This window comes from Pleurodeles waltl, chromosome 2_2 (assembly GCF_031143425.1).
Source record: "Pleurodeles waltl isolate 20211129_DDA chromosome 2_2, aPleWal1.hap1.20221129, whole genome shotgun sequence".
In the NCBI taxonomy this organism is placed as follows: Eukaryota; Metazoa; Chordata; class Amphibia; order Caudata; family Salamandridae; genus Pleurodeles; species Pleurodeles waltl.
The window spans coordinates 721,339,869-721,357,837 of NC_090439.1; the positions used below are offsets into that span (position 1 = coordinate 721,339,869).

The 17,969-nt window shown below is 41.5% G+C and overlaps 1 protein-coding gene across 1 annotated transcript in view; it reads left to right on the plus strand.

Moving 5' to 3' along the window:
- The window catches only part of PREX2 (phosphatidylinositol-3,4,5-trisphosphate dependent Rac exchange factor 2), a 1,096,481-nt gene that overhangs the window by 404,489 nt on the left and 674,023 nt on the right, over window positions 1-17,969 (plus strand). Inside the window, exon 12 of the mRNA XM_069220299.1 lies at window positions 11,347-11,447. Coding sequence (XP_069076400.1) covers window positions 11,347-11,447 — 101 coding nt within the window. The remainder of the gene's footprint in view (window positions 1-11,346; window positions 11,448-17,969) is intronic.

Consider the following 17,969-nt stretch of genomic DNA (forward strand, 5'->3'; position numbering starts at 1 on the left):
ATGCACATACTGCACGCCAAAATTGACATGATCTTTATATCGCCACTCTTCAGGAGAGTACTTAGCCATGACATCATCTAATCATAACCCATTACTGTTACCATTGCCTGGCCTGAATTCCAAAATGGCGTTTGCAGCTGTTAGCATTAAAGGACACTGAACTTAGGGGATGATAGCTGAGAAAGTCCAACACTATATTGATGCAAGTGCTGATTCATAGCTCACCCTTTAATCATATGGGAAGCATTCACGTTTATATATTAAGTGTTTGCATTTAAACATCTTCAGGGGCATTTCAAGTCCTCTGTGACCTGCTGACTAACCTGGAAGGACGGCTGAACCTGCTCGGACAAGATGCATTAGGATCTGATTTCATGAGGAAAGAACTGGTGCATAAGAGACAGCACCACACTGACCTTAGTAACAGGCTAGGGAAGTATGATTATAGGGAATATATCATTCAGGGACATACAGAAGGGAACAAATCTAGCGGCTAGAAGTCCAGACTGATTCAGTCAGAGATGAGTTTACTGGCCACAACAATCAGCCATCATCCAAATGGGCACCCCTAACACAAACAGGCAGATATAAATGCAATGTTCACTGCGTATTATAATCAGTTGTATAAACAGCTGAATGAGGCAGAGGTCAAGTGCATAAATCACTATTTTTCAGTCACGAGGTTACATAAGCTTTCATGAGAGCAGGTGCTTGATATCAAAGGAACGATCTCTGAAGGAAAGATCACCTTAGTGATCAGGCAACTCACAAAGGGAAAGACCCCTGGCAGTGAAGATCTTCTGTTTCCATTTTTAAAACATACCTTGGTTTATTGACAAAGTACCTCCTGGAAATGGATGAAGCTTCAAGAGCCAAAGTTATACTCCTGCCACCATCTCATGAATCAGTCAGCAAGTATCTTGCAAAACCCACTTGGATCCCCTTGAAAGTGGATTGGGCCCTGGTAGGAGTACCTCTCGCAACGTCTGCAGTCTTTTTTATTGACTAGATACACAAACATCAAGCATTTGATGGCTTATCAGACATTGTGGAATTCTTACTCACAATATCAAAGTCACTATTGATTTCCAAATTAGAAATCGAAGTAAAGAATAAATGTGTTTCCCGACACTCCAGGCTCATTTAAATTATAATGCAGTTACATCAAGGTTGATCGATCAAGACTGGTACAGTCAGAGTACTTCTTTAGTGGCCATCCAGCCAAATCATCTAATAAGAATTTGAACCCCTTTGACTCCATTCCCTAGTCAATTGCATTAAAGAGGGGCCCTATGGCAAGCATGAAAAATAGGTCTTTCTGCATCCCACTGGATAGTAAGAGACAGGTTTATTTGGGGTCTGGTGGTTCCCTCACATTCCTCTACCCCAGGCCCCATGCACTTTCTGCACTAATGATACATATGCCCTCTACTTTTAGTCATTCATACCTTTCCATCCTGGGACACAACAGCCTTGATTGTATTACCCTAATCCTCATTAATCCCATTAAAACACTTGCGCCAGGACGTTTCCACCTAGGTATTACCTACCCTGTGTCTTTCTGTTCCCCATCACCCTAATCTTAGATTTACCTGTTTAGATTTCAAATGTTTCTTCTGATCAAATAATCTTTTGATGACAACAAGTACTTCTCACAGCACACTGTGAGTCCTGACTAGGTGTACTGCATGGCCAGAAAATAATAAGATCCAGACCACTTAATGAAATAAACTGAACAGTCCAAAACACTTCTCAAGATTCTGAATATTAATGTAGGAAAAGATAAAAAAAATTAAATGACAGTACCCTGCCCTTGAGACAGGATCAATCTTTTATTAGTTTCCATTTGACTGAAAGAGATCTGACTTTATTTACATTCACCATTAACTGTTTATGTAGCCATATTTCTTATTTTGTAGAAGTATATGTTGAGGAATAATTTCTTTTTCAGAATTCTGTCTACTGCACTTATAATGAAATCCTAATTAAGTCATTACATCTAGCATTAAACTACTGTTAACTTTTCGTTTTATGGTAGATATTATTGTCAGACTCAAGAAACGGTAATGGGTGGCAGTGTGGGACCCGCTTACATGAACACATTTACCCATGAATCCGAAAGTGTGTTTTGCAGCATCAAATAGTTAATTCAGAAAAAACATACCATGTATACACAATACATTTAGCATTTTAGGCCTGATGTACAAACATAAATGAAAGAACATTTAAAAAGGGATTTAGGGCCAGATGTAGGAACAATAGGTTTTGCGACTCGGAAATTGCGACTCCGAGCGACTCGCAATTTCCGAGTCGCAAAACCATATGCAGAACGGTGTCTCAGACACCGTCTGCGAGTCGCTATGGGGTCGCAAAGACCCACCTCATTGATATTAATGAGGTGGGTCGCATTTTGCGACCCCATAGCGACTATGGGCACTCACTAACATGGAGGCCTGCTGTAGTCAGCAGACCTCCATATCCGTGACTGCTTTTAAATAAAGCAGTTTTTTTTTTTTAAGTGTAGCCCGTTTTCCTTAAAGGAAAACGAGCTGCACTTAAAAAAAAATCCGAAACCTTTTGTTTCGGAATTTTTTCACGGCAGGTAGTGGTCCATTGGACCACTACCTGCCCTGAAAAAATATTTTGGGGTCCATTCACAAAGGGGAAGGGGTCCCATGGAGACCCCTTCCAATTTGCGATTGGGTTACCATCCACTTCAAGTGGATGGTAACTGCGAATCCATTTGCGACCGCATACGCGGTCGCAAATGGAATTGCATACCACTGCGAGTCGCAAATAGGAAGGGAACACCCCTTCCTATTTGCGAGTCGGTAATGCATTTTGCGAGTCGGTTCCGGCTCCGAAGTTTTGATAACTTCAATAAGTATAGGCCTGCAATCTGGGGAGCTCCGTCCACATTGCCCTAGGCTATTGGGTAATCCCCCCCAAATAAAATGTGCCTATCCCAGGAGGTTGTAACACAGAATTGTAACTATGGACAAGAAGATGGCGGGGGTACATAAGGCAGATATGGAACCCTGCTGTACTACGATTGACTCCTTTTTAGTTAGAGTGGTAGGGGTCATCTCAAAAGAAATTGACCTCGCCGAAAGGCGTTTATCCTTGGGGGCAGCAGGATTGGGAGATTTATTACAGGATACCCTCGTACACCCTGAATATGCACCCGATATTCATGCCCAGATAGAGCCTAGGACCCCATCCAGCATAAACCCTACGCTAGCAAGCCAGTCACCCATTGTGAAAAGGAAAAAACGGTGCAGGAGGGGGGGCTGATAGTAACCTGGGCCCTATTTTGTTTGAAAATATGGTATCTACAGATTGGAAGGATTTCACATCCCTCCTTGATAACCTGCTTAAGTCTATTAATGATAAATTGGACAAATTGGAGGTGGAGGTGGAAAAAATACTGCACTTTTCCAGAAGCTCCCTCTGCCAATGGTGTCCTCCAACCCCCAGATTCCTGTGGCACAGAATACTACCCATAACGAGACTGGTCCTACACATATATCACAGGACACAGACACGAAAGATCTGCCATGAACTGTATTGAGCACTGGATATAGAGCCACTATACAAGGGCAAGTAAGGGAGGCCCAAAATATAGACCAACCTAGTGGGTGGCATATAGTGACTAAGAAGAGACCATTGGGTCTCGTTCCAGATGGCTTACGACCTATGCAAAATCCCGAAGCATCTGAACGATTCACCCTGAACCCCCAAAAGAGCAGGTCTTCCCTCCTACATATGAGAGAAGAACTGCCTAATGTTAATCTACCTCCAGAGTGTTGCCCTTATGTCATTATTACGGGCAGTGTCCCCCTCTACGGCCTGACCAGAGTGAGCAACAGGGGGGCCTGAAGAATAAGGTTATGCATTGGCTAGTGCAGAACAATTTATTCTCAATGGACTATGCCAACTAGATAATTCTAACTCGGAGAGTAAGCCTAGGAAAAGACCGTGGGGGTGATTGTATAATCATAAATTTTAGAAATCCTCGGCTGGTGAGGGATATCCTGTTCAGGGCCTCTTTTCATCCCCAAGATAGAAGCACCCCAGAACTGCTCCTGCTAGGTGTATTCTATAGACAATTGTAACCTGGACATCCAGGATGCAGACACTTGCTCCATATGCAGCCATGGAATACCTTGGCACACCCAGGCTCCGAACGTATTGATAATTTGCATTCTACCTCCCCGTCACCTCTAAGTAATAAATACCAGGCATTAAGTTCACTGGCAGACAATGATTGCCTGCCATACAAGGGTTCTGTAGACAGTGAGACAATGAGGTTTTGAGCAGAGGGAACTGTCAAACGTAAGATGGTCATGAGCCCAACAAGTCATTCTTAGTGCATCAGGGCACAGATGGGTTGGACACTGGGGATACAATCCACAATGGGGATGGGGAACCGACAGCAGTAGCTAAAAAAGCAGTCACCCTCGGAATGGAAGATCCACGGATTCAGGTGCTTGTCGACAACACTAAAGGGCACCACTATTTTGCAACATGGAATGTGCAGGGTCTACGTGGTAAAATTGAGACAGAAGATGGGACTCAATAACTATCAAGTTAGATGTGGTTTGCATCCAAGAAACTTAGTGCGCTTCACCTGTCTATGTGCACAGATTTCCCTCACACCTCCTGCCAGCTACACCATCACAATCTGGGAGGGCCAAGGGGGGGCTCCCACACTTCCATTGTGGCTTAAGTATAAGAATATGGCTGATGTGGTCATAATTAATTAATATGACAATGTTTTTGACTTCACTTGCTGTAGGGTTGTGCACACCCTGGACCAAAGTTTAAACAAGTTTTTACACCCTAACTGCTCTAATCCCATGATATTCTGGGCCAGGGATTTTAATGTCCAGGCTTGCCTCCCCACCCTTTTTTCGGTCCTGTGAGCTTACCACTCCCTATGAGGCAGGGTTTGACCAGTTTTGCCACAATGAGTATGGGGAGGCCCTTAATTTGATGTTGTCCACATTTGATTTAACGCTTATGGAATGTAATCACAGTGATAATGGTGAGATAATTCCAACTCATAGGGGTCCCAACTCATCCTCGGTTATAGACCATATTATTATGTCATCCTTTGCACTAAATGGCTGTGACACACCCTATACGGAGCTGACCCTACTTAGTGATCATGACCCGATCATTCTCCCAACCTTTTTTGGGGGGCTAAGGGATGTGTTTTATACTACCCCTAATCAGGTTGACGTACATAAAACTATTGGGGTGAGATTGAAATGGGAAGATATCGAGCCTGTTGACTTACTGAGGAATGTCATACGTGGCTGCCTGCAAGAAATTGGTTATTGCTTGCAGGAGGATATCGAAGCAGAAATGCTACTAAGGTGTTTTAGTATAATTGCTGTTTATATACTGGGGCTCCTGACCCATAACTCTCAACGTAGGCGGCCTAAGTATAAAAAGGGGGGGTTTAACCACGCCTGCACAAAAGCCAGTGGGAATCTTAAATTAGCTCTTCAGACAACACCAAGAGACTCAATAGTAATTAAGTCACTCTGAGAAGAATATAAGAAGGCACAGGAGCAAAGGAAGAAAGAAGTAACGGAAGAGGCATGGTCTAAACTAGCCCTGGCGATGGAAACTAACAACGTTAAACTATTAATGTCCTTTCCTCTCAGAATGGGCGCCACCAGATTTGGGATCTAGTGTCACTTGTGCAACATGTGTGGCCCACTATTCAGAGGTCTTCAAGGAAGGGACTGGGACAGTAGATTTAATTGGGCAGATCGAGTTGGGGTCACCCAATTAGCCACAGATTACCATGAATGAGGTATATTCTGCCATTCTAACCAGAGCTGAGGGCAAGGCCCTAGGTCCTGATGGGGTACCAGAGGACCTCTATAAACATAACACCATTTTTGGGGTACTAATTCTGACCAGACTATTCAATTTGGCCATATCTGGGGATATTCCGTTGTCTTGGTACACCTCCATTATTATACCAATATATAAGAAGGGAGATAAGGCCGACCCTAAAAATTATCGCCCAATATCATTGCTGGATTCTTCCTTGAAAACATTTAGTAGAATCATTCTGGTAATATTAAACGATTGGGTCCTGGAAAATAACATCCTGTCCCCTGTACAGTCTGGTTTTAGGAAAGCATTAGGTACCATAGAGCAGTGTGTTAACCTAGACTTAATTATAGGGAAGTACACCAAGGGCAGAAAAGGTGCTCTATGTCTATGTTTTGCAGACCTCAGTAGTGCCTTCAATCTAGTGGGACATGCCCTTCTATGGCCTACATTATTAGACATGGGTGCCCCAAGGTATATCATCAATTTTTTTGCTCTCCTATATAGAGTTATGACATGCAAAGTTCGCTTTGGCCAATTAGGAGAATGCATCACCTCTTTCAAGATAGGAAGAGGTATTTGTCAAAGTTGCGTCCTTGCCCCATTATTGTTTATTAATGGGGTAGATAAACATTTGCAGGGACTACAGGCTGATCCTCCGTATGTGGCCGGACACCCTGTGCCTGCCCTACTTTATGCAGATGATGTTGTCCTGATCTCCAGAACACCCATGGGGCTCCAGAAGGTAATGTGTGGATTTGAACAGTTCATGTCAACAAAGGGTATGTTAATTAACAAATCTAAAACATTTAATATGGCATGTGGCAAGAAAGTAAAGAAATGTAGGAGTTTCTACATTCAGAACATGGAAATTAGTAGTGTCAATTGCTTTAACTACCTGGGGGTATTGCTCTTCAGTAATGGGCAGTAGGATCAGATGGTTTGTTCAGGTAGGAACAAGCTAAGAAGAAATTCAGGAGCTATATCTAGATTTGACAGTAAACTAGGGAGTCGTCCCATAGGCACTGTTTTGAACATTTACAAGGCTAGAGTTGTTTCCACTGTAGCATATGGTGCAGGGGTGTGGGGATAAACTAAAAGCGCTCCCCTACAACTAGAGGAGAACTGTTTCTAAAATGCCTCTAACTGGATTACACATCAAGAAATGGGTATACAATATTTGGAAGATGTGCTACAGGTGAGACCTTTGCTTTTATGGCACAGCATATGGTCTAAGGAAGCCATTTTCTTTTTTTACAAAATAATTCATATAAGACTGTATGAAATTGGATAATGCCATGTGTATACCATGGCTAGCTTTTATTGATTCATCTTTTAAATCTGTTTTTAATAGATCTATAAAACCTAAACCAGAGGACGTGCTGTCACTATCAAAAAAAATGTATTAAGGACACATTTATGCAATATAAGGTGGACAATAGGAAGTTAATTGAATCTACTAAAACCACTGTTGGCTTTTACTTGTCTTTCTCATTGGATGCAAGTAGGTTTGGCTATCTTTCCATAGTCACCAACATGCAGCACTAGTTTGTTTTAACTAGACTAAGACTGGGCATTGCGTACCACATAGTAGCATTTCCCCAAACTAGGCACTGCCCACAAGAGTCAGATAGATGCTCCTGTGATGGAGTTAGCACAGAGTGCACATTGCATTTTATCTTATTCTGTAAAATCTATGAACATCTTAGAATTTTCTACCTCAAATTGCTTTTTAATGAACTTAATTTAAGAACACACCAGGATGCAATGGCATTCCTGTTAGCCTTGGACTCCCCGAATGTGTGCTATAGGGTGGCACATTATATCTTAAAAGCCATACATGTTAGGAAAAACCTTATTGCACTCTAAAAAATAACATATCTATTGTATTTTTGCAAATGGTGACTGAATGCATCACGATAATCTATATATTTTATGACCTTAAATAGTTTAGAGTCTTATTGATTTATTGTCTCATGGTTACTGTTATATTTTATTGTTTATGTGCTTTTATGGCTTGCTGTATAGCCGAATAAAGATTATGAACTGAGCTGAAATATCTGGTTTCTACGTCCTATATAGATAGGTGTGTGTGTTTGCTGCTTAAATCAGAGATGCAGGTGGTCATGCAGCATAGTTTATTCTCTAAACCATGTATAATTTACTTGATAATTACATGTTGTATGCATGCTATGCAGGGCGAGTGTCCATGTGAAATTTAGAGTTCTCACCCATAAATCCTCATTTTCACTCTCCTTAGATAAGTGATTCTGTGTACCTTTCCCTTATAATGGTTCAGAATCCAGATTTTGTAAATTGTCCTGTGAGCATTGCTAGGCATGTGGCACAAATCCAGTTTCACTGTTATAACAATAAATGTCTGCTTCAACCAACTGTCCCACGAGAGAAAGCTAAATGGTCATCATAAGCAAAGGGAATGCAGAAAACTAAAGGATGATCCTTTAACCCAATTATTGGGGTTTATGTGAGATTTTGCTCAATTCTAAAATGATAAAAATTGTACACAGGTCTAATCATACTACCAAAATCTGTTGGATTGTTTTGACGAATCTATCGATAGATAGTGGAGTAAACAAATGTACAAAGTCATCACACTGAAAAAATAACATTCTCAGCTCTATAGAATATGGAAACTTAGTTACCAAACACGTTTTTTGTTTTGAATACAAAATGTAGGCTTGTCGAAATGATGGCTAATTCCTTTCTGATTGTGTAAACATCTTTGACGTGGGTCCTAACAGAAAGCCCCATCAGGTCTATTGCTATCACATGTGCTTATTTAAAGAGCATTGTGAGTGCCTGAGGGGTTTATGGAAGGATTGGTTTTATTTGGCAGTGGTTAATTCCAGCACATGCATGCTCGCCTCTCAGTTATAAACATGTTGTCTAGAATCTTGGGTGGAGCACATATTCTTTATTCGAGTATGGATTCTTCTTGTATCACAAAGACATCTTTCTCATTCTGTTGGTTTTATGTCCTCTTTGTTGCAGTAAAACGCCTCTTGAGTTCATGCTCTTTTTATCTGGCAGAGCTGGATTTCTTTTCAATTCGTTCATCCTGTCTAACCCATCATTTCGAAATCAGTGCTAAATTGTGTGGTATAACCCTATGGCACATTACAACAAGCATTAGCAAAGCAATTGATCTTTGGTTTGCGCGAGTGAGAACTATTAGCATTGTGAATTCCTAAATGGACTTTTCTTGCCATATAAAATTAAAAATGAAAAGTAAACCAGTTGACATAAGTAAGCCGATTCAAAGCACCACGGCTGCCATGAGCATGAGAGTGAAGGAGAGACGCAAAGGGAAAAAGATGTTCACTCACAGTCAAACATGCAAGTATCCATGCAACAGGGTTGATCGGCAATGTGGTAACCAAACTGCCCCAAGGAAGAAAAACGTAAAGCATTTACCAATGATAGCAAAGGATTTTTGAAAGGCAAGTCCATGAACGAGTGATAGTGATGGACGTGCGCTTGGCCTGGTTAAAAGCCCACAGATAGATTACAACACGTCAGAGCGCTTGCACGCTAGACCTAAAATGCACATTTGGTTCATTACTTGTGGAGTAGCGTACCATAAGGTATTTTCTTTCATTTATTTTTCTGTATTTTTGCTCGACCTGAAAAAGGTGTAACAATACTGCACACTGAGCAGAGGTCACACAGACCAATTAATTAATAGAACTGTTTAAAAAGAAAGCAGAAAGTAATGAGTACTTTAAGTAGATTAAGGAAAGTAGACAAGAGTAGCATTGGGATGCGTTACATACCATTGTTTAATGGAATTTTGACAGAGTGGTGTCCTGTCATCATTGAACCCAGGGCCTCTGGAAGAGGACAGAAGTATGGCAGTAACCTACAAGTTAGTGCAATGACACACAAAGAGCAGAGCCTTAAACATTGTAAGTTTGAAGGAGTAGGGATCGCTTGTCAATTTGGTGCTTAGTGTACGCTGGGCTTAGGGAGCTTTAAATGGGTTAATCTTCAGAGAAAAGATATTAGCATCATAAAAATGGCAGCAAGTAGACAACAACCTCAGACAGATATTCTGCCATCTGAAAATGTATTTGCGGTAGGATGTGGTTGGTAGGGTTATTGTGAGTGGGCCGGACACTGGTTGGATGTGGGGGACCTTGGCTAGATTATAAAATACCTCTCATAATTCCAAATTATTTCTTAAACTCACTTAATGCAGTATCATTTTGGGACTTGAGGAATTGGATTTTGGCATATCGAATAATATTTAGATTTTTTTTCTATTTATTCCTTCACCCCTTCACACAGATGGTCATACAGCACACACTGAGATTCCAAGTGCCTGTGGATGGTTCTCATCTGTAATAAGTCACAGACTTACCTGACTCACAAATATGAGGGAATGCCTGCCCGCTGGGTGCATTTTATCATTTGGAAACAAACATCCATCTGACCCACTGCCATAGGAAAGAACAGAAAATAAAGGAGGTAGTCTATATTTTTCTTCCATCCAGGGGGTACTTTGTGTGGGATGGCAGAATACATTCACTGTCTGCAACCTGCTGTCCACCAGTCTAAGCCGAAGCATCCTCCTTGAGTTCCAATGCATTGGCTGCGAACCCTCTGAACAATAGTCTGAAGCACTGGACATGATATTCAATGCTCTAGTCTGCTCTGTGGATTGTATGCTGCTAATCGCAAAGCCTTTTTACAAGGAACATCATGACCTGTACAAATGGCATAGAGCAGACATTGCAGTTTGGTGTCACAGAAAGGACCACAAGGCAACAGCTGTAACCTTAAAAGTGCAGGTACTTATGTGTCCAGGTAGTTCAAATGTGGACTTTCAAGATTTTATGAGGTATGCTACTTGACCATCAGTGCCTCCGTCAGTCCGGGCATATTGCTAGTATTTAGGATGGGCACTGCCATAACACCACTCCAGTGATACTCGGTTGATGCATCACTTATGAATTATTTGAATCTAAATCTGTAGGTTGTCAGAATTAGGAAAGTTATATCTTCTCGGCATTTATTTTCTATTTTACAGATAGTGTCATTCTGTTGAAGAGGAAACACCATTATTTATAAACAAATAGACTCTGTAGTAAGACAGTCTGTTAGTAGCAGGTTCCATAGTCACGGCGAGATCAGATAGACAATAATGTGCTTAGAATTCTCATTGCACTTAATCCATTGTGCTGTTTTAGATGCAGGCGTTGAGTCTGCGTCTTAAAAACATTAATCGTACAAAGAACATTCCAGGCTCCACACAGTCTTTTAATTGAATATCATTGATTATTCACAGAAGAAGATGATCGGTTTATCTATCATGCAAACAGAGATGCTGGTGTTAAGGGTGGTTCTAGATATAAGTAGGCTGGTTGGTTCTGCCATTTCTCACGTAATCCTGCATTATTGTAAAATGTTATTGGTTCTACAAAGCTGCATCAAATTGATTTAACGTGTCACTTTTCTGCTTCACCCACCCAGTGAGTTTGTCGACTGGTTAATGGAAATCGGAGAGATATCGAAACCAGAAGAGGGAGTTAATCTTGGACAGGCATTGTTGGAGAACGGCATCATACATCATGGTAACTATTTTACATTACAAATGTTTCTTGTACCCAATACTGAAACGAAGCAATAAATATGAGAATGGGACAAACCCAAAAAACCCTGGGCACCTGGGTATGGATAAAGTCACTAGGGTAGTGGCACTTGTCTGAGAAGCATTTATCAGCCTAAGCTTCCAGGGAAAAAACAACCACTGTTAAATTGTACTAAATTCACAAGTATATTCATTGTTAATTTATAGTAATAATAGACGCATTTATTCATTACTGTAACAATGTAAAGGTTCATTCAGACAATCTGCAAAGTAATAGGTGCTGCAAAAATGGTGCGGTGAAAGTTGTGAGTGAAAAACATTGCAAAAGTATGCTAGTGTTACATTAACACAAATAACTTTCCTATAACGTTGTTGACAAAGCACTGTAATTGTTCATTGCAACAGATTCAAATTCTAAGTTCACTGTATGACACTACAAAGAATTTATGGTCAACTACAGTTGTGGACTTTTCGACACACCCAATGACTCAAAAAGGGTCCTCTTCAGGACAAAAGGGGAGCAAGCTATTGAAGAAAGTGTCAAGAAAACAATGTTTTTACATCAGCAGTTTGAAAAACAATTTTGTGCAGCAGGGTAGCATGTGTACATAGATCTTACCTATCTATAAGAAAGGACCTATGAGGTATACAACAAATGAGTGAATATGGGGACAAAGAATAGGAATACCTATCAATTTCCAACCAGTTTAATAATGCTAATTCCCAAACAATCAGTGTGTGTTTATCCTCATTCAATCAAAGCAACCCTGTATTATTAACATACATTGTTGGGCCAAGATCCAGACGTGTCATCCGTAGAAAAAGTTGAATCACTGGCTGTTGGACATGTCACACAGTACCTGGCAATCACTTATACAGTGTATTTACCACATAGATCATAGGGAAGTATCAGCTGAAGTTTGGAGGAAATCTACATCCATATGCCTCACTGAAATGGAAAAGCAGGCATCAATACCGATAACACTGAGTTGTGTATAAAGCACCCTGATTCCATTTAGTGAGACTTATTAAACATGCTAACAAATAGCTCACATTCCTCACTTGAAAATGAATATATTGTAAGTCCAAAGCATAATGCCAGGCACTATCAAGAAAATGACACCCATAACACAACATGAAAGTTCAGCCATTGTCTGCATCAGAAAGTAACCCAACGGGCGTAAAGACTCTCAAGCTGCCTTGCAACAATAAATGTTTCTAAAGCACTTAACCTATTGTTGCTTGAAAGGACAAGGGGTAACTCATAAGTCTTCAAGTAGTCATTTCATATTAAAAAAGTAAAACTAGCCAGCTCATGAGAAAACAACATAAAAAAACAACTACTGTCTGCATCACAAAGTAACCAAACGGCATAGTGACTCACCCTCTGCCTGGCAATGACAAATATATCCAAAGCATTCAATGTATTCTTACTTGAAAGGACAAGAGGAAACTCATCAGTCTTCAAGTAATTATTTCATATGTGGAAAGTAAAAATAGCTTGCTCGTACCCTCAAGTGGAATGCCAGAGTACTTCTAGAGCAGAATGCTTCCAGACACCAAATTCAGGGGCAGCTCAGCTGCAAGTACGCATTCTGTCAATTGATCTCTGCAGTGTGTGCCCGTACAATACGCACACTACCAGAATGCTAGTGATACCGATCTGGTAAAGGATTTGAACCATGTCTAAAAAATACCTGTAAGTAGAAATTGTGCCTGTGAGTAAAATGAGCCAAGTGAAAGGAAAATGGGACTCCTGAACTGCAGGGTAAATATCCTGTGGTTGTACCAAAACCACATAAAAAAACTACAATGGAAATGGACAACAGACTTGTCATGCACCAGATCCAGTGACAAATGATCCTTGAATTACAAAGACCAGAATAGTCCCAGTGGAAGTGCCATTACAACAGATAAATAAGAACACTGGCAAAAGCCATTTGATACAGCTTCCTAACCCATTGTGAAAGTCAAAGGGGCTCATTGAAATTTTGGCAGTCAGACGAGCCGACCACCAAACTCGCTGGGATGAGGCAGCCGTCAACTGGACTGCCTCACCCCCATCGTATTATAATGTCCCCACTGGGCTGACTGGCGGTAACATCATATTATAACATTCCCGCTGGTCAGCCCAGCTGGTACAGTGTTAAGGTATTGGTCTTCGCTCCCTTAAGGGAGCTGAGGCCAATACCATAGCACTACAGCACCCTTGAAATGCACGCTGTCTGCAAATCAGACAGTGTGCATTCCGATGGTGCTGGGCAGGGGGGCCCCCTGCACTGTGTTCCTGACAGTCTTTTCATTGTGGGGACCCCACCATGAAAAGGCTAGTGGAAACTGGATTCATGATCAGCATGGCAGTGCAGAAGTCAGCGCTGCTGTGGCTGACCATGACTCCGACCGCTGTCAGTCCATCGGGAACCATGTTCCTGGCGGGGATGGCAGTCCCCTGGCGGTCTGACCACCAGGGTCGTAATGTGACAGTCGGACCGCCTGGAGTGCGGCGGTCCGACCACCACCGCGTAATTGGCGGTCCTTGGACCGCCAATGACATAATGAGGCCCATCCTTTGTTTACAACAGTAAATATTACACATTGGAGGAAAAATAATATTACAATGCGGTCACATAAGGGTTGTCATACATGTTTTGGTGTTTCAAGGTGAAATAAACAACTGCAGCAACATATAATATATTCCTACATATGCATGTCATATTCTGATTGCACTGGGCCATCAGTCCCCAAGGTTTACAGAGACTGCTAGAATAATGCAGCTTGTCTACAGTCCTCCACATTGTTCAGTCCATTAGCATTGGAGCCTGTTTGGTCTATCCACCTCAAATCCTTTTTAGAGAGTTTTCCTTTCCGGTCACCTTTGCGTGGTTCTTGCAATTCACGTTTAATGACTTGTCATCTGGTTTCATCTGCTGAGTGTTGAAGATGTTGGTATTGCACAACTATGTTTTCTGGAAGTTTGAGTTTACAAAATGTTTTTCTACAACATCAGAACTTCATAGTTTCTTTTGAAATTGCAAGAGGAAAAACATACATTTATAGCAGCAGATTTGGCTTTCGAAGAACAATTTAATGGAAACTCTGTTTTCCTATTTGCTCCAAAATTGTGGATGACATTAATCACCAGTTGAGTCCAACCGTAAAAATCTGCCTACACATTCAATGGATTTTAAGATGAATTGTTTCATGCTTTTAAACTGTGCCTGCAAACTCTTTCCTTTCACCCATGTGCAGCGTTTTTGTTCCAATTTTACTTCAAAGCTCATGACATTTCTTAGATACTACTAAACCTATGTTTTTGCCCAGACAACGTGTTCATAGACTTAAGTTTTCAAGGTCCTCACAATGTGCCACCAGACATATTTGTGTCTCAGATTGTGATCAAAAACTAATTGTTTTCCTGAGTCAAGTCCCCACGATCAATATTGTCTTTATTTGTTTACCCAATATCCCATATTCCATGACAGAATATGACCACAGACTTAGAATAAGCCCGATTAAGCTCTCAAGTACATTTTGTGACCATAATGTCTTACACTAGACTCATAATTTCATAACAGCCAAGTAAAACCCCTCTTTTTTCTATTCATCTGTGTTTGTTTGCTTTTGTTTCCCTAAGTGCGCCGGGTATGCCCAGACGTAGGTCCCGGGCTTACTGTGCCACTGGATTAAAGCTACCGTGGCTGATGAAGGTTGATACCCTGAAACCGGTCTCAGGATACTTGTTTCCGATCCAGGGAGGACCTGACCTGGGAGTTCGGGTTGGACTGTTCCCATGGGGATCAAGGTCAAGACTAATTTGCATATAACTGAGTCTAAACTAGGGTGGTGTGGTGAGCAAAAGAATTGATAGATTAAAAAACAGGTCTGTGACTGGGGAGAATGTTTGATTGGTTCCACTTTCCGTCCATCATTTTTGTTTTTTTTCTTTTGTTGCCCCAAATGCGCCTGGTATTCCCAGACTATGCCACTGGATTCATGCTACCCTGGCTGATGAAGGGTGATACCCTGAAACCAGTCCCAGGATGCTTGTTTCTGTTCCAGGGAGGACCTGGCCTGGCAGTTCAGACTGGACTGTTCCCATGGGGAACAGGGTCAAGACTGATTTGCATATGGCTGGGTCCAAACTGGGGTGACGTGGAGAGCAAAATAATTGATGGATTAAATCCAGATCTGTTACTGGGGGTGAATGTTTGATTGGTTCCACATTCTGTCCATCATTTGTGTTTTTTTTATTTGTTTGCTGAAGATAGTTGGTGTCACAAAGAGTGTGCCCTCAGACCTCTACTATGTATTATCTATGGACCATGTCTGACAAAAACTTATTTGCAACCAGATTATAATCAAATCAATTGGTTTCCCTGTATTGTGCATGTACATTGATTATTGCTCCCATTTTCTCACAGCTAATGGGGGACATTGACCATTTTGTTCCTCCCAAGGATTGCTATGTCCTCCATGGTAGCCCCTGGCAGATAATAAAAAAAATCAGCAGCCCTGTCCTAAATAGTGCTGGCTTTTCGTCAACAGTGAGATTGCACAAAACAAAGCCAAAACAAAGATAACAAGTAGTGAAAATAAGCCCCCATGTAGGACATCTGAACTTGTAGATGACGCTGTTCTCGTGCTCTTTGGGTGGTACTTCACTAAAGACCTCAACTCTGATGCGGTCAGTGGCAGGACGTAGGAATCATGAAGTTGTACTTTCCAGCTTCCAGCTAAAAAAAAAGCTAAAAGCAGCCAAATCTCCAGGTTAGCATCCTGACAACACGAACAATTACTGGAGGAATCAGATCTGGAATTTCTTAAATAACCCTCCCTGCATCCAGAGTTACTGACACTCCCCCGCCACCCCCGCTATTTAACTCTGGGGATACAGAAGTACCAGCAAAAAAATTGATGGATTAAATCCAGATCTGTTACTGGGGGTGAAAGTTTGATTGGTTCCACATTCCAGGCCACTGGTAATGAAGGCCAGAAGGTGGTAATGTTTGTAACTAATTTTATTTGTAGAAAGACCACATTATTAATTTGTTGGCCTCAGTTTCCCCTAAAGAATAGAGAAAGCAAAATCTGACTGATGTTTTCCATTGTCCTATTTACAATTAATCATTTTGGATGAGGTCTACTACGTTATTTTTACAAGTCATTTCCTTTTTTCCCCTTATGTACAGCTAAATGATCTCGTGAGAAAGTCAAGATAATTCGGGTAGTGCTGCTGTTCCTTCAGATTTTACCTTCGAGAATGCTGGTATTTTCTTGATCTGTACTAGACTTTGCAAGATAGCGGTCGGTGTTTGGCTTCCTGAAATTGTAGGGAGCTTTGCCAGAAGAACGACGGGGAGTCAGGCATTCTTCTCCTGACCTCCGTGGACTGCTGTTGTTGTAGAGAAGCTGACTTTGATGAACAGGGCCTGCAGTCGGCACATACAGTGGGGCTGACTGTTGCATGATGCAGGCGTAGTTCTGTCAGGGAATAAAAGCATGAGCCAGGCATATTTATTTGATTAGCACGTGGACACAGCTGTGCCTCTCTGAAAATACACTTCCTAAAATAAAGTTCAATGAAACATCTGTTTTGCTTTCCATTGAAAATGTGGTTGTGGTTAGGGCAGTTGCAGATTTGCTTCCGCTGAGCATGGTTTGCGGTGTTGTTTCAGGGGACGATATTGTCATGGTGCTGATGTAAATTGCTGGACTGTGTGTGATTGCTTGACATTTTTCTTCACGGTTGTTTGTTAGATTATCAAGCCTAAAATGAAAGTGCTACAAAAATACCATTGCCAGAATACTGACCACCAAAATATTGTGAGGGGAGGTATGTAAATGTAAGTATCGATTTACTATTCTTGTTTACATTTACGTTCCTTTAAGATAAATATAACATGTAAATGGTGAAAGTACACATATGCAGCTACGTGCAGTAAACCTATCCTGGCCTCTATAAACTCACCTTTGCTATATTTTGGTAGTCATTTTTCTGGATGCAATATTTTGTAGTACAATATTTAAATCTGAATCTTCTGGCTCCACTCCCCCTAGACAAATGTGTATGTTGTCTTCATCTTGCGGCACATTAGGGCACCAAGACTTGTTGCAGCCAAGTCCCCTTACTGCTGTCAGACCATAAATGCGAAGTAAGAAGAGATTACATGAGGTGAATCACCCTCTGGCCAGGTGGTAGGTACAAGTGGTGGAGGTGTGACTGTTTTGCTGACCGCCTTGTTATTCAGCAATATCCCTGATATGCAGAGGAAGGATCATCTGGTACCTCTCTTGGTCCCAAAAGTGAACTGAAATGGTACCGTGCAACCGTGGTGTAAGACACCGGGTCTGGAGGACATCCACAGGGTGAAAAATGCAAGACAACTGCTTTGTGCTGGTAATTCTTACACGGCTAGCTTCGTAATTCTGGTATGGATTTTGATGCCAGCCGTGTAAGGGGAGAGGTCCATGCAAAAGAAGCCAGACCCGCTTATGGTGGTTGGGG